General features: G+C 39.1%; 1 protein-coding gene across 1 annotated transcript; it reads right to left on the reverse strand.

Annotated features, from left to right (window-relative positions):
• Nucleotides 1-24,434, reverse strand: LOC134214860 (homeobox protein unplugged). Its single transcript, XM_062694146.1, has 3 exons — nucleotides 23,171-24,434; nucleotides 768-1,021; nucleotides 1-695 (listed from the first exon to the last, which is right to left on the reverse strand). The coding sequence occupies exons 1-3, from the start codon at nucleotides 24,270-24,272 to the stop codon at nucleotides 393-395; spliced, it is 1,659 nt and encodes a 552-aa protein (XP_062550130.1). The 5' UTR covers nucleotides 24,273-24,434; the 3' UTR covers nucleotides 1-392.
• Nucleotides 24,435-25,146: the final 712 nt, after the last annotated feature.

The raw sequence follows: 25,146 nt of genomic DNA on the forward strand, positions 1-25,146 counted from the left end.
TTACAATCGGATGTACTCTATTAATAAACTGTCCTCTTCTTCGCACGCGTTATCCTCTTAAAACTAGATTAATCTCTACAATACATTACATCCAATTCATACTTCCAATTTGTAAAATAATCATCCTCGAGTTAACTCAAATTAAAGTACATCTCTTGCAGTTCAGTTCCATTCGCGGACTGCCACTCATGGCCCGAGAGCGTAACGATTTGAAAAATAAATCACCACACTCGTTGACTAATTGGGCATAATTCTACCCGCAGTGCCACCAGAGAGCTCAATGAGGAAATTACTCCTCTTTCTCCCTTTCAATAAAAGTCCTAAAATTACCCTACACTATAAAAACAATCTCTATCACACAAATTGGTCTCGCGCATACCGCTGCTCGCTCCTCAAAATCCCCCAGCCCCCGGCGTAGGCCCCAACTTACTTAATCCGAACCGCTCGAAACTGCTCGGCTCCATACCCAGATCTTTCCGCAGCTCCGCCTTCGGACCGACCAGGTTCATCTTCTCCATCTGCTGGTGCTGCGATCGGATGGCAAAACGGTTCACGTGCACCGGAATAGGAACAACGATTTTGGTGCTGTTGGTAGTGCCGCCGCTGGTACCACCCCGCCCAGCAAGCCCGTGCGAGTTGAGTCCCGCTTTGACCCGTTTCCACTTGGCCCGGCGATTTTGGAACCATATTTTGACCTGAGAATAAAATGTGATTTGAAAGATTAGTCCCAAGTACCATTCGGCGTTTATGCGATCATGGAGGGCTACCTGCACTTCACTCAGCTTCAATGTGGTCGCAATCTGGCTGCGCTCTGTCAGGCTGAGATATTTTTTCGCATGGAATTCCCGTTCCAGCTCGAGCAGCTGTTCCGAGGTGAAGGCAGTTCGTCTCCGGCGGGATTTGGAGCAGTTTTCGTTCGAACCGGTGGCACCACTCCCGCTTGATTTCTTCGAGTGCGGACCACCGTGCGGGGATGATTCATCATCGTCGGAACACGGCTCGGAATCGGTTTCATCCAGTTCTGAAATGAATTGAAGCGCAATTTGTTTTATTTGTAATCGATAGTTCTTCATATTTAAAGCTAGAGAGTTACAAAACTCACTGAAACAATTTCAATTGCACATTTCTGTTGCATCTATCGATTTTTTAGAGAATTTTAAAATGGGACGGATCCAACTGCTTCAGATTTTGCAGAAGCATGCAGTGAGGTCTCAACTGTCTTGGAAAAACATGTACGTCAAACACCCCTAACTATCAGCCACTATTATGAATAAATTAACTCCAAATTGAATTTATCATCATGATATGATATTCCCTGTAACAATACTTCTTGTTCTTCAGTTACATGAGCATATCGTCCTGTTCCAATTGCTCAACAGTCCTTCGCAACGCACAACCAGATACAGGAGCGTGTCAAGTGCTATTAATCTTCATAAACTTCCCGTCAGTGGGCACGTCAAATTAATTTGCGAGAGGAAAAACGCATAATTTCCGACCATTATTGTCACTTTACTCCCCACTTGATGTTTATCTTCCAAATCTGTTTAGAACCCACGAGCAACCGTCGAAAAACCGTCCGTCCGTACGTCATCAACGCTTTCCCCCTTCCTTCTTGTTAATTCAATTGACTCGCAACTAAATACATAAACGCTCTGTACTTCAACGAGCAGTCAGCTTCTACTTTTGGCTTTCATTGTAAGCTCTACCGCAAATCGCTGGGGAATCCAGAAGCGTATCATCGTTTTCCATCAGCATAACGCAAATCTGCAGGAAGTCTCTCCGCAGCAGCACCACCACCACAGGAAACAGAGGGCGGCAACGGTCGTCGTAGTTTTGAATTTGATTTAGAGATGCTTCCCTCGCGTAATTGTTATATGATGGGTATGATGTTTCTGATTTAGTCACACCATTATCGTTATACTTTTGAACCTTTTTCATGTGAACAAATATGATGAGGATGCATTACAATAGAAAATAAAATATTCAAAATCGATCGAAAAATAGAATGGAAGATATAAAAAAAACTTAACTTTTGAGACAAACGAAGAAAAATAATTAGGCTAGTTAGCATGTTATTTATTCGTTTTCTATATTTTTAAAGTTTTATCGTTTTAGGTTTTATTGAGGTTTAATTATTTTATTTAATCAATAGCTAATTCAAGCATTTGAATGCTTTACTGAAATATACCTAATTATTGAACTGATTTTCAAGTTCTCCGGATCCAGCAAAAGTAGGGTATCCAATAATGGTTTGAACTAGTGAAAAGCGTATCATGGTTTGAACCAGTCGAAATTACTATCTCATTGGCAGGAAATAAAAGAGTATTTTGTTGAAAAGTAATAAGTTATTGAATTATTGCCTTATCCTATCAAGATAATAATTCTCTTTCCCCTGTTTGTCCCATCTCAGCAAATAATCTATCACGGAATCATTTAGAAACTCGTTCACTCTCTTTTCCGTTATAAAATCATGCGGTAAAAAAGTAGAGTGCAATGGAAGCGATTGAAAATCGTCCTGAATTTGCACTAAATTCCTCCCACCAGTGGCACAATTTTAAAAAGCTCGTAAAAGACGCATTTCGTGATACAGGAGTGAGACCAATATTTCAGAAGAAAGCCATTTTTATCTGTAATCTATCGGCATCATCGTACAATTGAGAAACAATGTTAAATAGTTAAACTGCATGTTCCTAGCTGGAGCATTTTGTTTACATTTCCAAAATGAAAAAACGATAATTTTGACGATTTTCACACGTCTCGAGTTACTAATCTAATGCGAGAAGATGAATAGTTAAACAAATTTGCTTTTCTAATTCATGCAATTAGCATTATATTATGTATTATGTATTATGTTTATTTCTACGATAGCCTGTTAGTTATTACCTTATCTCAAATATCTGTGATATTTAGGAGCTGCTGCCAGTAGTTCAAACCATGGTACGAATTTAGTTCAAACCATGGTGGGAATCAAAGTTAGCATTTAGCGACGCTTGTATACAAAACTTTGTCCGCAAAACTTGCACTGCAGCCCTCAGTTGGGTAACAAAATAACTTTCCTCAGTGGATATAAAATTGCTTCCATCTTCAAACATATCACGTCTTATGAAAATATGTTTCACTGGTCAAATCGCTCCCATGAAGGCAGAACGATCGTGTCCTACTACTAATGGACACTAGCGTGGCGTACCCAGCAGCAGTTACTTCCAAATAACATTGAAAAAATAGAAATAGAAGTTGGAGGTCCAAGCCGGCTGAGTACTTTATAGGTACATATGCAAAGATATTTGTAGAACAAAAAAAATATTAAATAAAGAAAAATTTTATTACTACTACTACTACTACTACTACTACTACTACTCTGCTCTGTCCCAGTGGGGGGATGTAATGCCAATAAGAAGAAGAAGAACCATTTTATTATGATATAGATAAAACACTAATAAACGTCTTTGTAGTGGTATACATTATGGTGGGACGTTTTGCCGAGGCTTTTATCGAAACCCATTTTTTCATGACTTTTCATGAAAGCTTTATTGAGTGTTTTCTGTGTGTCACGGCTTAACACAAAGTTTGCAGAAATTTTGTTGAAAAGTAATAAGTTATTGAATTATTGCCTTATCCTATCAAGATAATAATTCTCTTTCCCCTTTTTGTCCCATCTCAGCAAATAATCTATCACGGAATCATTTAGAAACTCGTTCACTCTCTTTTCCGTTATAAAATCATGCGGTAAAAAAGTAGAGTGCAATAAAATGGGACCACCTCGACTTTTTTTTTGGAAAATGACGCGCCCTTCAACAATACCACCTCGTACGATCTAACCTAAAGTAGCGTGCATTTTTTGAAACTTTATGTAGAGTGATTTTTAAGTTCAGTACAAAGTAGGGGCCCTCCTTAGCCGTGCGGTAAGACGCGCGGCTACAAAGCAAGACCATGCTGAGGGTGGCTGGGTTCGATTCCCGGTGCCGGTTTAGGCAATTTTCGGGTTGGAAATTGTCTCGACTTCCCTGGGCATAAAAGTATCATCGTGTTAGCCTCATGATATACAAATGCAAAAATGGTAACTTGGCTTAGAAACCTCGCAGTTAATAACTGTGGAAGTGCTCAATGAACACTAAGCTGCGAGGCGGCTCTGTCCCAGTGTGGGGATGTAATGCCAATAAGAAAAAAAAGAGAAACAAAGTTCATCACTTATAGTAGCGTGTATCATAGCCAAAACCATAAGCAATAAGGATAACTAATCTCAATTTCTCAATACACGCTAAAAGTATTTTACCGATATCTCCTGCAACCAAAAAATCAATTCAAACACAATATTGAGGGCATCAGGAACTATGTTCAAGGGCTTGACGATCCCTCCCCAGGACATCTGCGAGTTGTGGTGCCTGCCTAGGATGTGGTGGGGTTTGACAGTGGGCTCTGTAAAACTTCTATAAAAGCTGCATGTATTCGCAAGTAGGCTCCGCCAAAGCGACCTTGTCCGTTCAAAGCGCACAAGCCCAAGTCCTGGTGTTAGGTGGGACGCTAAACAGATCTGACACGACGGCCCTCCGACGAGACAGGAGGTTTGCGCAGGCCCAAACAACCATTACGAACAACATAAGATACATGTAATAACGTAGGGGTAACGGGGGTAAAGTGAACAGGCGGGGTAAAGTGGGTAACGGCTTGTATACCCCTTGTTTATGGATTTCTCGTATTAAGTATTTTCCATGTCACATCATAAATTAAGCATCTCATGCTGTCCGAGCTATTTCAAATCATGAAATATCTATTTAACAGGTAGATTTTAGCAAAATTCTACGCGCTTTCGCAAAACGCTAGTTTGATGTAATTTTGGCACTGTTGCATTTAAGCCATGAAAACTCTGAGTTAGTACATAGTTCTAAACCAAAATATCGTGCATATCGTTCATTTTGCTTGTTATGAAGCGGAACTGGTTGATGGAAGATAGTTTTTTAACTTCTTTCTTAGTTTAGGTGTTATTTGAAAACATGTAACTATGGGGGTAAATTGGTCATTAGACTGGCCCAGATTAGTATGGGGAGAAAAAAATGTTGTCGAATTCCACGGGGCACTCCCCAGAATTGTGTCTTTGGGTGAGAAAATCAATCTCTGAAAATTTCAGCTCAACCGCTTGTTGCATAAGCTGGCGCATTTGACTTGAAGTTTGTATGGGGATTTCAGCCAAAATGTATAGGAAAGTACACCTCCGTCACTCATTCGATCTGGAAATTGGTTCTGATTGCTCGATTGACCTCAGAATTGCAAAAACGGCAGTTGGTATGCTACAGAACAATTTCACAGAACATTGCATGATGATTAAATGAACTTTTATATAGTTTTCGGCTGATTTATTAGGAGCTGATTTGTATATTTTTGGATTTTTTGATCGAATCGCATCAGCCAAAACCTATATAAAAGTTCATTTAATCATCATACAATGTTCTGTGAAATTGTTCTGTAGCATACCAACTCCCGTTTTTGCAATTCTGAGGTCAATCGAGCAATCAGAACCAATTTCCAGATCAAATGAGTGACGAAGGTGTATTTTCCTATACATTTTGGCTGAAATCCCCATACAAACTTCAAATCAAATGCGCCAGCTTATGCAACAAGCGATTGAGCTGAAATTTTCAGAGATTGATTTTCTCACCCAAAGACACAATCCTGGGGGGTGCCCCGTGGAATTGCACAACTTTTTGTTTCCTGGGCCAGTCTATTGGTCATGTTGCCGGGGGTAAAGTGAGCAATGTTCTGACAGAGAAATGGAGATAAATTAGCTCAAATTTCAACCTCCATCGGTTCGGTTGACAGTGGGATCATCAATCAGGGAGTGAAGAAAAGGGGGATTTGGTCATTTACCCTCCACACACACATTTTCGTGCAATTTCTACATTCCTGAGCGAATATTTCCATACAACGCACCTTGTTCATGGAAACATCTATATCTCAGATGTTTGTCATCCGATCTGTGATTCATATATCAATCAACTCAGTAAAAACTCTAGTGTCTGTAAAAGAGTATAACAAGGGCCAACATTTCATCTATATTAATAATATAGGCGCACAAATGCCCTCAAATAATCCGGAATTTCTCCTGAGGCCAGAGCATGATTTTTAACCCATTTTTCAAATCTAGATGAATTTCCTGCTGAACCATCCCAAATTCTAAGGAACCTGGTATTAATATTTAACTGAGCAATGGTCAATTGAATTTTGAAAAAAAAATCCCGCCCTATCATTTTGACCATGCTTGGTAGCTCTGCTTGTCTGTGATAAAACGAAGGGTTTATACCTGTCAGGTAACAATTTATTATTAACAATATATTATTAAGACGATATGTATTTGGTTTAAAATATTTTGATCGACTTATTTGCTTTATTTACAATATTGTTCACTTTACCCCACCGCCTGACCAAAGCAAAATTGAACTATTTTGGACTATTTTAAATGTTCAAAATAGCATATTTAAATATTTTTTCAATATTTTTTCACAACAGGCTTTGTTAACCAATATAAGCTTGGACACACATGCATTGAACAATACAATATCTTGATAGCCACTTGATAAACAGCAGTAGTTCTTAGGGTGTCCAATTTACCCCCACCACCCCTACACTCGATATAAAGTCACTCAATATAGCGTACATTTTTCCCCGTTATAACGTACACTTTTAAAAATAATTTTAATTTGGGTAGTTCTTACTAAATAATTTACTAAATTGTTATGATCATTCATGTAGGAATGACATTACTGTATGAAGTCTAATTTAATCAGCTAGAGGTATTAATTACTGTTTTCCCCTGTTTGCACTATCCTCAGAATTCTCCCGAGGTAATGGATGATATTGAGTTAATGAGGTTTTAGTTGGCTTTAGGCATGTCAATTCTGACTTTGACTAATATCAAAGTCAAAGTCAGAATTGATGACGGGTTGTTTTCAGGTCTAAGTCAGCCAATGTCGAGTAAAGTATTGGTATTGTAGATCCAGACTTGAAATATGTACCAGATTATTTTTAAATTAATCCTAATTTTGTGTAGGAATTCCTGTAAGAAATTATAAAAAAGTTCCTAAAAGAATTACCTAAACAATTCTTGAAAATAAAAAACTGATTGAATTCATGAAGGAATTAAAAAAAACTGAAAATAAAATTCGAAACGAATTCGTAAAGTAATTTCTGGAGGAATATTTTAAAGAATTTTTGAAGGAATTTCTAAAAGAATTTCCGAAGGAGTTTCCTGAATGCATTTTTAAGCAATTCCTAAAGGAATTTAGGAAGGAACTAAAAATAGAATTTGCGAAGAAATTCCTAGATTACTACAGGAATTTCTTCGGAAATTCCTTCAGGAAATCCTTCCAGAATTTCTTCTGTAATTGTAATCTTGAAGCTCTGTGGTTTTTCCCTACATTTGATTGCAAGAGTTCCCATTCCGCAAGTTGCTTGAGGTGAGCGTGTCGACCCTGAGGCACATCAGGGAGTCTCAGCATAGCGCTGGGCACACTTATCCGAACTCCTGAAGGAACTTCCGACATTCTTAGATTTCTCCATGAATTTCTTTGGGCATTACTTCAAGATTACCTTCAGAAATTCCCCCAGGGATTTCTTTGAAAAATCCTCTGGAAACAACTTCGGAAAAAAAATCTAAAAATCATTTTTAAATTCCTCCTCTATTATTCTTCAAAAATTGAAAGAATGAATTTTAAGAATTACTTCAGAATCTACCTCAGGAGTTCCTTCGGAATTCAAAACTTCCTCCTGGAATTCTCTCGGAAATTTTTCGAATCATTCATTTTGAAATATATTCACGAATTCTTTCTAAACATTCTCCGGAAATACCTTCCGAAACTCCTTTAGAAATATCTACGGAAAATATTTTGGTAATTCTTTCGGATATTCCTTCGAATATTCGTTTGGGGATTCGTTCTGGTATTCCTTTACAAATTCCTGCGGAAATTTATTAAGGTTTTGAAGATTCGCGTATTCTTCCTGAATTTTCTTCGGAATTTCCAGAGTTTCTTTAAACATTTTGGAGGAAATTCCTTTAGAATGTTTTTCGGTAATACCAGCAGAAAATCCTTCTGAGAATTCTTTTGATTTTTTAGGAATTCCTTTAGAAAATAGTTTGGAAATACCATTTGGATTTTTTTGGGAAATCCCTTTAGAAAATGTTTGCCCAATTTAAATCCACTAAAGATCGCGGATACTTAATAAAAGAAAATTCATGCAAACGGTGCAACGAAAAACAAGCCTTGTGTTTCCTGTGCCTCTTAGCTTCTTATTTCCTATGCTTTACATAGATATAAAATGAAGAATTCAATTCTTCGGATCATTTTTCTTTAGTAACGAACAAGTTTGTAGGAATTGTTCACAAGAAAAGCTGTTTCACACTGATAGCTGAGCATTATAAAAAAAATTATATTCGCCCATGATAGTACAACATTTGAGTAGTGCAAAACAAGAATGATTACTCATGCTTCGATATAACGTACAATTCAATATAACATATAAATTTGAAATAGATATGTACGTTATATCGAAGTTTACCTGTAATACGACCCGATACAATCGGCAACGACCTAGGCGACGAATAAAGGGGTGCTGGAGTTGCGAATAATATTCACGACAACCCTAACATTCAAGAAAGCCAACATTTTTAATTACTCAATCATTAATCTTTTAGGTCTGATCTATCAATATAAGAGTTGCGATCATGGCAAATCGAGTTTATCTATGCATCAATGTAAAAATAAAGTTTAACAATTTCTGATTAATTGCCCGAAATCAGGAAAGCTTATAAACATTGTTTTGTTTACATTTTAACATAATATGAAAATAAAAAACTATTTCATTTATCTAAGTGAATGTTACATACAGTCACTCTCAAAATTGAGCGTACAACATAGATTAGATGAATATATTCGAAAATTCCAAAGGAAATTTAATTGTTGGCTTGATTGTTTTTAATGCATTTCAATATTCATTTCTTCCTTCAATGTATGCGTACAAAATATGATTGGAAATTTTTCTCTAAAGTTCATTTATTTGAAAATAATCTCAAAATACGCCTATTAGATGTGACAAAATTGAGCGTACAGCGGATATTTTTCTATAATTTTTCTTATTGTAAACACGATTTATGTATTTTAATATTGTTTTTTCATGATTATATTCATAATAATAAACATCCGCTACTTAAACATTCAATTTTTTGAAATTAAACCACGTTTTAATCAAAATGGCGAACAATTAAGATGTATAAACAATGCTATTTAACAATTCAATGCTGCTGGGCAAAATAGATGCTTTAAGATATAGATTTCACTGGCATTGTGTCCTATATATGATAGATAATCGAAATCGAGCGAGACATACGATAAATTTGGGAAAATTCAGTCGGTAAATGATGAAAATAGATGTAAACATACAAAGAGAACGACAAATGTTGGGAACGGCATATTTCAAATTAAGTATAACTTTATTTAAAAGTCGATGTATAGGTAGCTTATAAGCTCAGGACACTCATTAATAATAATATTATTAAAAGAGCAGCACACGGATACATTATATGATGTCATTTTATATTTGAAGACTCAGTCACCGTAGAAACAAATTTGGTTGAATCATTTAAATTCACCAAGATATCATTAAATAAGCTGCCGAACTCTTAAAAAAGTTTATTTTTACTCGCCACATGGAAATCATCCAATTGTATCCCTTATGGTAACAGATCGTGGAGTTTAATCCAAATTTAATTATGAAATTACGATTTTAAGCTATCTTTTCAATATTCAATCAGAAGTGCTTTACGGGGTTGAAAAGCTGTTTTTATGTTCGGTACCTTACTTTGTACTTTTAGAATTTGACTGTGAATGATTGGATTCAATAATATTACTCTTAATGATAGACCTGAGACAATAATCGAGCTTTAAAACAAATTTAAGTTAAAGACATACTAAATTTGAATTATGTCATTCCTAACATTTGTCGTTTTCTCTGTATGTTTACATCTGTTTTCATCATTTACCGACTGAATTTTCCCAAATTTATCGTATGTCTCGCTCGATTTCGATTATCTATCATATATAAGATACGATGCCGGTGAAACATACAAATTAAAGCATCTATTTTGCCCAGCAGCATTGAATTGTTAAATAGCAATGTTCTTACCTCTCACTTGTTCGCCATTTTGACCAAAACATGGTTTAATTTCAAAATATTGGAAGTTGAGGTAGCGGCTGTTTATTATTATAAATATAATCCTGAAAAACCATTATTAAAATATATTATTCGTGTTTATAATAAGAAATTTTATAGAAAAAAATTCGCTGTACGCTCAATTTTGTCACATCCAATAGGCGTATTTTGAGATTATTTTCAAATAAATAAACTTTAGAGAAAAAATTTCAACAATTTTATGTACGCATACACTGAAGGAAGGGATGAATATTGAAATGCATTAAAAACAACCGAGCCAACCATTTAATTTCCTTTGAAATTTTCGAATGTAGTCAACTAATCCATACTGTACGCTCAATTTTGAGAGTGACTGTAAGGCGAAGTAGTGGTGTTTTGGATTGTAATCTGATTTGTCGAGTCAAGTACGAAAAACTGAAGACGAGCATATTTTTTGTAATATTAAAATCAAATTGTGTAATAAAATTAACTTATTTGTATTTTATAGAATATATTTCAAACACCTATCCTTCGAATTTAAATGATTACCAATATTTGCGTATAAGAAGTGTGCTTTTACGATAATGTTGTGCTTTTTGCAACGGTCAAATAAATTTTAAATAAATTATCACTGTATGCTTGATTATACCTTTAGTTTGATAAGCGTTGGATTATCATAGGCGTAACTAGAGCCTCGGTCTAGGGGGGGCCATGGCACCAGCTGGTGGGATGTAATTTTCAAAGGCGATTTAAAGCACTGTGCGCATGGATTGCAATAGAAATTGTTTGACTAAGTTTATCGCTCATTCATCCTAGAACTAACATAAAAAAAATCGCGAATAATACAATTGATTTCCAATGATGCTGTAATTGCTTTAAAACGCTGTATCTGTGTCAACTTGTCTCCTCCATGTTACTAAATGTGGATAAGTGTGTAATCTAAGATTCAAGAGTCTTCTTCGAATTATCTATAAATGAAATTCGATATGAGTATATTTCTGAAAGTTTTCAAGCATTTCCATGATTACTTAATGCATAAAGATCTCGATTTTTTTTAAACTTGAAATTTTTGAAACTCTTTAGATGTGGAATAAATTCCACGAAATTTTGTCATAATCAATATAAGTATTCATGCAATTCCAAAATGTATGCTATGTGCTGAAATAGTTAAGTACCGATGAACACAAATTTGGAATCCTAAAGTGTTTTTTATGAGTCATAAATCAAATTCCAGAATAACATAGGGTTTTTGTAGTTACTGACGTTAGGAAGAGGCTTTATTATGGTTTTCTGAATAGGTGAGAGATTTCTCTGCAAATATCAAAGAGACTTGAGAAGCAACCAAATCGATCTGAATTGTGCTGCAAAAGAAATGTTTTCTGATACGAACTGGTTTCTACATCTATTTTTTTTATCCTAAAAAAACAAATTCTAACTAAAGCAGGCACAAAAGCGTTTTCCGATGATCCTTATGAAATCGCCAAAAAAATAAATGGAACAAGATCTTTTGAGGACTATAAAAATATTTCTTTAATGCAATGCGGATGGTAGTTTAATGCAATCTCTGTTGTGAGTGCGAAGGTTGCCTAAGTTTGCCGAAGGTTGCCTAAGTTTTGTCCTAATACTTTCAATGGAATGCGTTGTTGATTTTTCTGTCATTGTAACAAAGATTCTTAAGTTTTATAATTTTATATCTTTCTGTGCCAGAATTATATAGCGAGAGCAAAAAGCTCGATATGAATTTGATCAACTGTTTTGCGGCATATCTTGCGATTAACTCGAAGATTTTCAAAAGAATGGTCGTTCGAAATTTCATTGACCGGATTTGAGTACATGTGCTCATTTTGATGTAGTTGCTTCAGTCTTTTTTGAAGCGGATGGTAGTTTAATAGACCAGAAATATTTATATCCTCATACAATTATGTTTTTATGTTTCTGCGACCAGGATACTAGTCAAACAAATGCAGAACAAATTTATTATTTTAAGCTAGCAACTGAATTAGAAGCGGCATTGATTTTAGCTTAAAAATCGAGAAAATGTTCCCGGGGGCCCAACTTAAATATTTCGATGCTTTGCTGAAGAAATGGTCATAGATGTGATAACGCAACAAAAAATATGTTTATAGAATTCATAAACAAAATTAAGAAATATGTAGGAAATATGTAAATGGAATAACAACTGACTAAGTTGGAATTACTTTTCAAAATTTTCTGGGCGGCCACAAGTAGGTCTGGAGGGGGCCAGGACCCACCGCCCCCCCCCTTATTTACGCCATGGATTATGTTAACAAAATTATTTTAAACTAATTTTTCCTCATTTCTAAAATTTTGTTTTTAATCGGAAACGGCGTTTTTTCAATTGAACGATGCAGTTTGTGTAACAAAAAAAATCTCATACTTCTGAAAAGAACGAGATTTTATTAAATGATTAATTTTAAGCATTCAAATAAATAAAACAACGATGATCTTTGCACTGTATCAGTTGGATAAAGTATGTTCCAAATATTCGTGAAAATTGGAAATTATTTCATTGTCTTCATCAAATAATGATAGAAGCATAGCATAGAAAACGCAAGGATCACTGTAGAACTAGGGGGAATAACGGCTTTGGCTGGTTTTGTTCTATTATTGGCAGGAGTTTTTTTTTATGACTGACTAGGCTCAAATTTGGCCTAAACATTATTTGCATATCAAAGAATATTGTGGCCATATTTCATAAAATTTGGTCGACAAAAACCCCCTGCCAATAATAGAACAAAACCTGCCAAAGCCGTCTTTCCCCCTAGATCATTGTATTTGAACGACGCTGGACACAAGGTTGGACAGAACCAAAATTCATAAACAGTTTCAAAGATGAAAAATTAAAATTGCACACAGTTGCCACAATAAAGGGAGATCCGACGACGAGAAAGAAGCGTTCTATGCGCAGCTGGAGCAGACATACGATGGATGCCCACTGCGGGACGTCAAAATCGTCATCGGTGACATGAACGCTCAGGTAGGAAGGGAGGAAATGTATAGACCGGTCATCGGACCGGATAGTCTGCATTTCGTATCAAACGACAACGGCCAACGATGCATAAACTTTGCAGCCTCCCGCGGAATGGTAGTCCGAAGCACTTTCTTCCCCCGTAAGAATATCCACAAGGCCACATGGAAATCACCTAATCAAGTAACGGAAAACCAAATCGACCACGTTCTAATCGACGGTAAATTCTTCTCCGACATCAGGAACGTACGCACTTACCGCAGTGCGAATATTGAATCCGACCACTACCTCGTCGCAGTATGTCTGCGCTCAAAACTCTCGACGGTGATCAACACGCGTCGGAGTCGTCCGCCGCAGCTTAACATTAGGCGGTTACAAGCCGGAAGACTAGCCCAAGACTACGCGCAGCAGCTGGAAGTGGCACTCCCAACGGAAGAGCAGCTAAGCGCAGCATCTCTTGAAGATGGCTGGAGAGATATTCGATCCGCCATTGGAAGCACCGCAACCGCTGCACTAGGCACGGTGGCTCCGGATCAGAGAAACGACTGGTATGACGGCGAATGTGAGCAGTTAGTTGAGGAGAAGAATACAGCATGGGCGAGATTGCTGCAACACCGCACGAGGGCGAACGAGGCACGATACAAACGGGCGCGGAACAGACAAAACTCGATTTTCCGGAGGAAAAAGCGCCAGCAAGAAGATCGAGACCGTGAAGAGACGGAGGAACTGTACCGCGCTAATAACGCACGAAAGTTCTACGAGAAGTTAAACCGTTCACGTAAGGGCCACGTGCTACGTCTCGATATGTGTAAGGACATAAACGGGAACCTTCTTACAAACGAGCGTGAGGTGATCCAAAAGTGGCGGCAGCACTACGGACAGCACCTGAATGGCGATGTGGCAGACAACGGTGGTGGTATGGTAATGAACTTAGGAGCACGCGCGAAGAACATGCGATTTACAGCTCCGAATCTCCAGGAGATTGGCCGGCTGAAGAACAACAAAGCCCCTGGGGTTGACTAACTACCAGGAGAGCTGTTTAAACACGGTGGTGAGGCATTGGCTAGAGCGCTGCACTGGGTAATTACCAAGGTTTGGGAGGATGAGATTCTGCCGCAGGAGTGGATGGAAGGTGTCGAGTGTCCCATCTACAAAAAGGGCGATAAGCTGGATTGTAGCAACTACCGCGCAATCACATTGCTGAACGCCGCCTACAAGGTACTCTCCCAAATTTTATGCCGTCGACTAACACCAATTGCAAGAGAGTTCGTGGGGCAGTACCAGGCGGGATTTATGGGTGAACGCTCTACCACAGACCAGGTGTTCGCCATACGTCAGGTATTGCAGAAATGCCGCGAATACAACGTGCCCACACATCATCTATTTATCGACTTCAAAGCCGCATATGATACAATCGATCGGGACCAGCTATGGCAGCTAATGCACGAACACGGATTTCCGGATAAACTGATACGGTTGATCAAGGCGACGATGGATCGGGTGATGTGCGTAGTTCGAGTTTCAGGGGCATTCTCGAAACCCGTAGAGGGTTACGGCAAGGTGATGGTCTTTCGTGTCTGCTATTCAACATCGCTTTGGAGGGAGTAATACGAAGGGCAGGGATTGACACGAGTGGTACGATTTTCACGAAGTCCGTCCAGTTATTTGGTTTCGCCGACGACATTGATATCATTGCACGTAACTTTGAGAGGATGAAGGAAGCCTACATCAGACTGAAAAGCGAATCTAAACGGATTGGACTAGTCATCAACACGTCGAAGACGAAGTACATGATAGGAAGAAGCTCAAGATGTGCTAATGTAAGCCATCCACCACGAGTTTGGATCGGTGGTGACAAAATGGAGGTGGTTGAAGAATTCGTTTACTTTGGCTGGTGACCTCCAATAACGATACTAGCAGAAGAATTCGGAGACGCTGCAGAAATCGTACGTACTTTGGACACCGCAAGACGTTCCGATCGAATAGAGTTCGCCGCCGTACCAAACTGACTATCTACAAAACGCTTATAAGACCGGTAGTTCTCTACGGACACGAGACCTGGACGATGCTCGTGGAGGACCAACGCGCACTGGGAGTTTTCGAAAGGAAAGTGTTGCGTACCATCTACGGTGGGTTGCAGATGGCGGACGGTACGTGGAGGAGGCGAATGAACCATGAGTTGCATCAGCTGTTGGGAGAACCATCCATCGTTCACACCGTGAAAATCGGAAGACTTCGGTGGGCCGGGCACGTAGCCAGAATGTCGGACAGTAATCCGGTGAAAATGGTTCTCGACAACGATCCGACGGGAACAAGAAGGCGAGGTGCACAGCGGGCAAGGTGGATCGATCAGGTGGAGGACGACTTGCGGACCCTCCGCAGACTGCGTGGTTGGCGAAGTGCAGCCATGAACCGAGCTGAATGGAGAAGTCTTTTATGTGCAGCACAGGCCACTCCGGCCTTAGTCTGATGATAAATAAATAAAAAATAAATAAATGCCTCAATAAAACCCGTATTCCGTATATATTTCACACTTCCAATCATATTTTCGCAGCCAAAATTTGCTCACGGTCATGATCGCGAACTTTTCGGATGACACCATTTTTTTTAAATGGAAAATTGATGGATGAAAATTTTTCTGTATGGGGGCACATAGTAATAAGCCGCAAGTTGGAATATCAAACCAATGTAATGGAGTAACACCGCCCTATTTCCTATTTCTATTTTCTGTCTGAACCTTATAGACTCGGAAACTACTGAACCGATCGGCGTGAAAAATTGTATGTAGAGGTTTTTGGGGCCGGGGAAGGTCCTAAAGATGGTTCGAGACCCCACCCACCGGAGAGGGGGGCTCCCATACAAATGACACTGAAATTTCTGCATAACTCGAAAACTAATCTAAGAATAGATCAATTTTAGGCGAAACAAAGTTCGTCGGGTCTCATTTCATTTATTTAGTCTACATCTAAACAGATAACACTGAATCAACAATTTGACGCCAGAATACACTGTTCAAGGCCGCATCTCTCCTCCCTCGAATACGCCCCACGCTCGCCAAGTCGTTTTGCACCAGGTCTGCCCACCTCGCTCGCTGCGCTCCACGCCATCTCGTACCTGCCGGATCGGAAGCGAAAACCATCTTTGCAGGGTTGCTGTCCGGCATTCTTGCAACATGTCCTGCCCTATGTACCCTTCCGGTTTTAACTATCTTCTGGATGCTGGGTTTGCCGTAGAGTTGGACGAGCTCGTGGTTCATAATTCGCCGCCACATACCGTCTTCTTGCACATCGCCGAAGATGGTCCTAAGCCCCCGTTTCTCGAACACTCCGAGTGCTTGCAAGTCCTCCTCGAGCATTGTCCATGTTTCCTGTCCGTAGAGGACTACCGGTCTTATCAGAGAATTTCGTAACACTGCTTCCCAGGCGGGCCCTGTCGCGCTCGGTTCCGCCCACAAGCATGTACTTTGTCTTTCACGCATTCACCACCAGTCCAACTTTTGTTGCTTCGCGTATCAAGCGCGTGTACAGCTTTGCCACCTTTGCAAATGTTCGGCCGACAATATCCATATCATTCGCGAAACAAATATATTGACTGGATCTGTTGAAAATCGTACCACGGCTGTTACACCCGGCTCCCCGCATGACACCTTCCAACGTTGAACAATAGGCACGAAACTCCATAACCTTGTCTTTCGATTCGAACGAACTGGAGTGTTAATCAATATTTCAGAGATAATACGTCGATTTGTAGGGAGATATTAACAATTGCTTCTTTAAAAAAGTGTAGCAAACATATTTCTGCTTCATTACGCTAGATTTATACACTTATTCACCTATTAAAAGCAATTCTCTTGCGTGAAAAATCACTTTGACTCGGTTCTTTAGCAGCCATGTTTCGTTGACTTACGCAGGCAGACTGTGCTAGAGTTTTTTCATTGGCCCAATAAAAGGGTTTTCTGAATGGACTGGACATCCCTGCTTTAGCACATCGAATGAATGGATAACAACCACACTATGTCAGCTATCATTTTTATTTCACAATTTCCATTAGTATAGCGACATAATAGAGATGAGTGACGTTTAGCGCTCGCACACTAATGTGCAATTCGTCATGTGTAAAAACATGTTTGTTTTCTTTCTGCTCATAACCTCAAAAATGATCGGGTCATCACAATGATTTCAAAAGAGTCAAAAAATATATGGAAATATACTCATTTTTATCCAATCTTTGCTGAGTTGCACCATCTAGGAGTGTTTGTTTTCCTTTTATCGCCACTCACACATTCGGACGTGAGAATCTCAATTAGCCAAAAAATGTTTGGACAATACTGCAGCACTACATTAGTATACGTGAAATTATAAAATCAAAACATTCATACCAATAGGGCACTGCACGGAAACATCTCTTTCTCTTTCGTTCTTCATAAATTTTGACGTTTACTGGCCTTACTGTTTTCTAATTTCTTTGCAGCGAGAAAGAGACAAAGCAGTCCGTGCAGTGCCCTATAACCCGTACTGGAGAAAATAACTGAAAGCTGCAGATAGAATATCCGATGCTTGCGATTAGGTTGCTGATAATCTTTGATTCAATTAGTGTATGAATATTTAGTTTTATCATCATTCGCACCAATCGTAACAACATTTTCTCATAAAATAATCGAAAGATACAATGGATCGTATGTTTCATTATAAATAAACTTTCAACATAATTTCATGTGAATAAATTCAAGTCCAATTACTTGACAAATACCTTCATCATAATTTAGATCTATTATTGTTTGCAAAAAGTATTTTGATCTTTAATTTGATACCGAAAAAGTATTCTTTCAACTCGGGAAGTTGAAACACGTGAGAGTTTTGAAAGGATTCACAACAGCTGATCGATATAGAGAGGAGTGGAATCAAATGCACGTATCAATCGTGAAACTTCATCGCAGGCATCGTTGGAAACAAGCATCCAATCATTGTATTTATGAATGATGACATAATAAAATCAGATAGTAGGCAGGGTTCTAACTGTTTATGCAAAATACCAAGCAATAGTATTGCAACATTTACTCCTATTTAGACTTGATTATCACAGTCGAATCTCGCACTCGATTTCGCAGTGCGTCAAGTTTACTGCAGAGTAAGGTTATCTAATTTTTCCATACAATATTTATTTTGAAATACCTTATTTTGATTGGCCTTGCATCTGACAGTTCAGCAAATTCGATAGTCAACAATGAAAATAGTTTGTTTTCATCATCATCTCAAGGCGGTTGACAGTGCGAAGTTCGAAAACGGGATGTGGAGGATTATCACAAATAGCTAAACACAATTGTGAAAAGAGCAATGATTGCCTAAACTAAGTTTTATAACTGGGTCCTAAAGCCCTACCTCGTTTATGGTTGCAAACGATAGTGCATCGGTCAAGAATACTTGTTACGTTGTTATAAAATTCTGGTAAAATTCTAAATCAGTAAAAATAATATTTTTCTGTTTAAGACATTTTAAGGCAAATTTTGGGCTGTGCAACATTTCAGAACGAATGAACCATCAGCCCAAAACGTCAGCCCCATATATTAACTGTCAAAGGTTGAGTCAAGTGCCCTGCGGTGTTTTCCTAGTGCGTTTGAATCCGTACGTCAAACAAGACCGAAAATGTCGAGGAAGCATTTTTCATCTATTTTTCAATTTCAAATTAAACAATGTTCTTTTCGATTTTTGAGTCTAGAGAAAAACTGACACGTTTAGAATGATTACCTTCATCGTTCTTTGAAAGATAATCGAATATCGATTCTTCATTTTAGGACCCAATTGGTTTTCTTCAGTAGCGCGTTATGCATCATCCCCATCTAAGGCATTGTTTACATTTTGGAAAAAGATTCTTTGAGAGTATCGCGAGAGCGAGAATAACACAACTGCCATGGTTTCAACTAACAGTAAATTTTAAAAATTACGCGGCAGCCAATAATTAACATATGCAATTTGTTTGAAGGCACAAAATGAGGGCTAGAACATGTAGCCTCTTTGCAATAGCAGTTTTTAATACAGTTTTCATTTTTCTAAACTTCTTCACTTGCAAATATGGTAAATATTTGAAAAACAAATTAATCATATAATAGTATTATCGTTAGAATGTCCATGGTAAGCGTGCTACTGGGGGAATCTAGAATCACAGTCAATGTGATAGTTTTATACATGCAACCAATTAGAATCCATGCTCAATAAGTATGCTCGTATGTTCGAAATCAATAATCACTCGTCCAAAGTGGGCTGAAAAATCATCCACTTGATAGGGACAACGATGTCGACATTTTGTCCATTTTGCTCGCGACTTTCGCTGGTTTAAATGAGATATTGTGGACATCCATCGTTATTTTTTGCTGTTTGGCGTCAAAACCAAATGTAAGCCAACCGACTGGTGGAATAATTTTGGTTGGAAATGCAATATATGAAGATTTACAACAATAAATGTGCCCAACCGTGGCATAAAGGGCCAAAATTGAGCCGTTAACCCTATATACGATATGTAGCATACCGTAAAAGACTTTTTTCGCAAGCTGTCATGATAAAGAACTGATTCCGGAGGCTATACCTCATGATAAATTTCTTTTAAAAAGCTTCAAACGTAAGGAGCACTGGGTCTGACGATGCATTTCAACTTGTTTTACACAGCTGTGCGGGCCCCAACAGAAAATGAGCGAGAATCATCACTTCTCCCCCCTATCCGATTCAGTTTTTTCGCACTTGTATTTATACAAGTTTTTTTATCATGGCTTGTTATGATTCGGGACAGTTTTTACCTTTCTTTTATCGTTATTCGTTATCTAATGATAGCGATTTCTGCAAACCCTGATCCCATCCGTTGTCTCTTGCTAAGAGTTAAGTGTTCAGTCTCAGTCGGTGTTCCTGTCTTTCCTGTCTTCCATATTTACCATACACTACCATTGTGACCACATCATGTGTTTATTGATTTCAAGGCGGCGTACGATTCAGTGAAACGGAATGAATTATTGCAAATTATGCTTGAACATGGTTTTCCGGCGAAACAGATACGGCTGATTTGTATAACGTTGGACGGATCGAAATCAAGTGTAAGGGTTGCGGATGAAATATCGACGTCATTTGTTACCTTAGATGGATTAAAGCAGGGTGATGCACTCTCGAATCTACTGTTCAATATAGCGCTCGAGGGAGCGATTAGGAGAGCTGGTGTGCAAAGAAGCGGTACCATTATCACAAGATCGCATATGCTCCTGGGATTTGCGGACGATATCGATATTATCGGGATTGATCGCCGTGCCGTGGAAGAGGCTTTTGTGCCTTTTAAGAGGAAGACAGCGAGGATTGGACTCACGATCAATACCAGCAAAACGAAGTACATGGTCGCTGGCAATCAACGTGGGTTCATTAGTGGTGGTGGTAGCGAAATGGTGCTGGATGGTAAACAATTTGAAGTGGTAGAAGAATTTGTGTATCTTGGAACATTAGTGACGTGCGATAATGATGTTACCCGCGAGGTGAAAAAGCGTATTGCAGCTGCAAATAGGGCTTATTACGGACTTCGTAACCAGCTTAAGTCCTGTAGTCTGCAAACGAAAACAAAACTCGCGCTGTATACTACTCTGATTCTTCCGGTGGCTTTATACGGCCATGAGACATGGACGTTAAAGGAGGCTGATCGGAGAGCTTTCGGAGTGTTCGAGAATAAGGTGCTGCGGACAATACTCGGCGGTAAACAGGAGAACGGTATCTGGCGGCGTCGCATGAATAACGAATTGTACCAGGTGTATAAAGGGCTGGATATTATTAAGCTTATACAACACGGCAGACTACGGTGGGCTGGTCACGTTCTTCGTATGCCGTAGGAACGTCAAGCGAAGATAATGTTTAGTAGAGAACCCGGAAGAGACCACAGGCTTCGTGGGAGGCCGCGTACACAATGGCTTTGTGCAGGGCGTCTGGAAGCGATTGGCCCAGGATCGAGTTCAGTGGAGAAGGATACTCCATTCGGCATAGGTTCATCGAAGAGCTGTAGCCCATCAAGTATCATTGTGACCCCTGAATTCAGTCAATTCTGTCCAAACTCAAATGTTGAAAGCATCAGAATCGACTTTACAAATATGTTTTTGAGATGGTTTGAAGGTTGATTTGATAAATTTGGGACGTGAACAAGTCCAGAACAATAAGGTAATGTTCGAATCACAGAAAAAAAAGACCCTTGCGCACACTTAGCCACCCACTAAGCACAAACGGAACCACAAGAAATTCCGACGATCTAGTGCTGAATGCGAGCCATTTGAAAAAAAAAGTTCGTCTTGGGTCTTTGAAGGGTAACATGAAGAGACATGTTTGCCAAACAGTTATCACGAATGTGATGATCGATAATAAATTCTAAGAAATAAGATCAGACTGATGGGTCTAAAATTCTTTACTTCTTCATATGAAGTCCTCTTTTGGGATAAACTTTACAGTGACATCAATTCAGGATATGATAATAAACCCAGTAGCAAAACTGCATATTAAAAAAATTGTTTTAAACATGTTTAATATACTCAAAACCTCTCTGAAGTATCCTCCCCAAGAGGTTTGTAAGGAGCAAAACTGTTAGTGCCATTTGAATTGATTCAGTAGTTATTGTTCTATCGCCGACTTGGAAATCTTTGTATTTCACAATAAATAAAATAATATAAAATATTTAAGCGACTGGCTTCTCTCAAGTTGGAAACATTTGCACAAAGTTTTTCCCAGTCGGATCGCTTAGCAGATCGTAGAGCGTACTTGAAGGCTTTCTGAGCCAACTTGAAAGACTCCGTCCCTGCAGAATGACGTCTGCCCCAACTCGTCTGCATTGCTTCCTGAGCTTAGCCAGATCGGAATTACGCCATGGGGTTCCTCTCAAGGTTTTTTTTATTTCTCCGAAAGCTTCCAGGACGCCGGAGACGAGCCAGCCTAGGGCTGAAAGTCTCCTAAATAAAGACACACAAAAAAAAGGTTCCACGATGTGCAACGATGTAGTATTTATGATAGCATCCAAATCGGAAAGAGTTTCAATGAATTGTAGATATCCATGAAATGATGTTTAGAGCAACTCTTTGTAAAGATCCCAGTTTGTTGAACGAGGGTTTCTATGAAACGCAAGATCTGCGAAGTAATTCGTAACGTTATACTTAGCCAGATAATCGGCTGCCGGCAGCACAATGTGGCCGAGCAGCCGCAAAATTCCTAAATTCTTGAGTTCCCAAAATCCTAAATTCCTAAATATTAGAAACAGATTTTACGCCCGTGATTATGATGATAGACTTGTTGATCGGCGTTATCGGTCAGTATGAGGTAATAGAAATTCGAAAGTAATTATTTAAAGCCGAACCTATAATCTTAAATTTCAAAAATCCTAAGCTCCTGCATTCTTAAATTCCCAAATTTATGAATTCCTAAAATTTCTAAGATGCTGAATTCGTAAAACTTCCAAATTCCTAAATTCCTGTATTCCTTGAGTTCCTAAATTTATAATTTCCTCAAATTCCTAAAATTTCAAAAAATCCCTAATCTCTAAATTTCTTAATTCCTAAAATTTCCAAAAGTCCTAAATTCCTAAATTATTAAATTTCTATATTCTTAAATTCACAAATATCTTAATTTCAAAATTTATGAATTCCCATATTCTTCAATTCTTGAAATCCAAACAAATTAATAAATTACTGAATTACAACATTTCAACATAACGACAAACAAGGGTATCGTCCAGTATTCCCGACGGGCTATTGCGCCTCGACAGACCCTTCTAAAGCCGCATTTGCATCGTCTATGAAAATCAGTCCAACCAAAGCAATAAAGCATTGAAAGGCGAAACTACCTAATTGCTTCTATCTTTTCTAACATCTGCGTAGATCATGACAAATAGATGACTGATATTTTTACCCTTTCGTAAATGCGTTTATCTCAGAGAACCGCAAGGACAACTGAATCTCGAATTGCCAACTCATTGTTCATGACTGTCATAATTCCAATTCATGCTTACCGTTGCTTTTTCCGCATCCATTCGGCGATAGTGACAAGCTGATATCATCGCTGTACGACCCCTCATCATTGCTATCCCCTCCACCGTCTCCCGCCAGCGGTCGTTCATCCTCATCTCGATCAATATTCAGGTACGACTGCCTCGAATCCGAGTCCTGCAAGTCCAAACTACTCCGACTGACCACTGCCGGCGACGCCAAATCACTACTGAAATTCCTCAGAAATATTCTCCCCCCGATGGCACTGTTTGCACCGTAATTACTATGATTTATCTTATCACCACCACTTGATCCACCTTCACCGAAATCCGTTGGATTGTACAAGGACCTTCGTGAGCTGTTTGCAAAGTATTGTGCTGCCGCTTCGAGATTTGGCATCGCGGCACCCCCATATGGCACTGTTGCCCCCGAAAACGTTTTGAAGGCATTCACATCTATTGACGATTTATCACCACGAACACTTTGACCAGATGCGTCGTTACTGGCAGGAGCTTCTGCTGGATCACCTGGCACTGATTTATAGACACGTTTGTCACCCCCACAAGCAGCACTGGAGAACAGTTGCGATAGTTTTTCGTTGGCCGCCGGCGAAAGGTAGCCCACCCAGGGGTTGTACAACGGAAAGTTCGTCAACGAAAGCATGGCAGCCGCGTTGTAACCGGCCGCGTTGACCAAATACGAATTGGACGTGTCGACAGTCGCCAAATGCGGGGGAGATTGATCCGATCCCGGCGGACTTCCCCGCTGCCGCCGGTGATGTTCCGTCGCGATTAGGTTTTCGATGGAGAACGACGAACTCGGAAGACGCGACAATTTCAATCGATCTTCCGGAGGCGCTGGCTGGAGTAACTCGGTCACCTTATCCATATCGCTGAGATGCTGCTTCCGCAGATGGGCATGAAGGCATACACGATAAGGGTGGCCGGCGATACGCGTTCTGATTACGATAAAACGACAACGGCGACGACGGAACGTGACTTCATCGATCGGGGGACACTTTCGAACTAAAACATGCCACACTACAAAGCACGCTGCCTCGATGGATTGTTGGTTTTTGGCTATTCCCCCTTCCCATGACGCTGGCACAGAGAACCATCCAGTCATATATCACGACAGCGCAGACTGTGACTGTGTTCGCCGTATGCAACTCGATAGACCCCTCCTACCGAGCGTACGAACGGGACTGAGACCGAGTTAGACGGCAGTGTGTCGAGGAAGAGGGGTGCCGGCAGCAGAGCTACATTAATTTGTTTGTTTTCGCTTATTGCTCTATAATCGGTCCCACACTCGTTTCACTTCAGCGTGCCAGTCAGCAATTTTCTTTATATCGAAGATGGAAAAGGTGAAAATTAGGACGGAGATAGCATTGCAACTCTATCTGGCTGACTGAAGGCGACTAACATTATGAGGCACATTATAACTGAGATGATTTATTTACAAGTTGAGATGTTGGATTATTTTTGTACGATTTGAAGGATGAATTCACTCAACAGATTGAAGAGACCACCAACATTCTACTCTCATCATCTGAATTCAATTATTCAAGGCATGTTTGGCAGAAACGTTACACAATTTTCAATGTAATTCATGCATTCCCATTCATTGTTTAATGTAATGTAGTAGGGTAATTCGCCAAATGTTGAACGGCTAATTTCTTCGCCTATTGTTGAACCCACGTGCATTTCTTATGGGAGTTCAACAATAGGCAACAAAATTAGGCGTTCAACATTTGGCGGTTTCCCCTAATGTTTTATTTAATATCAAACGTTTTTCAGTTCTTTGTACTCTACTAAATTACTTGAAACTTGCAACAAATTAACTAATAAATCCCCCATAAAAATACAATAGCTACCATTAATAAATTACTCCTCAATTCATTTACTTACTTACTTACTTACTTACTTACTTACTTACTTACTTACTTACTTACTTACTTACTTACTTACTTACTTACTAACTTACTTACTTACTTACTTAC

The sequence above is a fragment of the Armigeres subalbatus genome, chromosome 2, assembly GCF_024139115.2.
Source record: "Armigeres subalbatus isolate Guangzhou_Male chromosome 2, GZ_Asu_2, whole genome shotgun sequence".
NCBI classification, from domain to species: Eukaryota; Metazoa; Arthropoda; class Insecta; order Diptera; family Culicidae; genus Armigeres; species Armigeres subalbatus.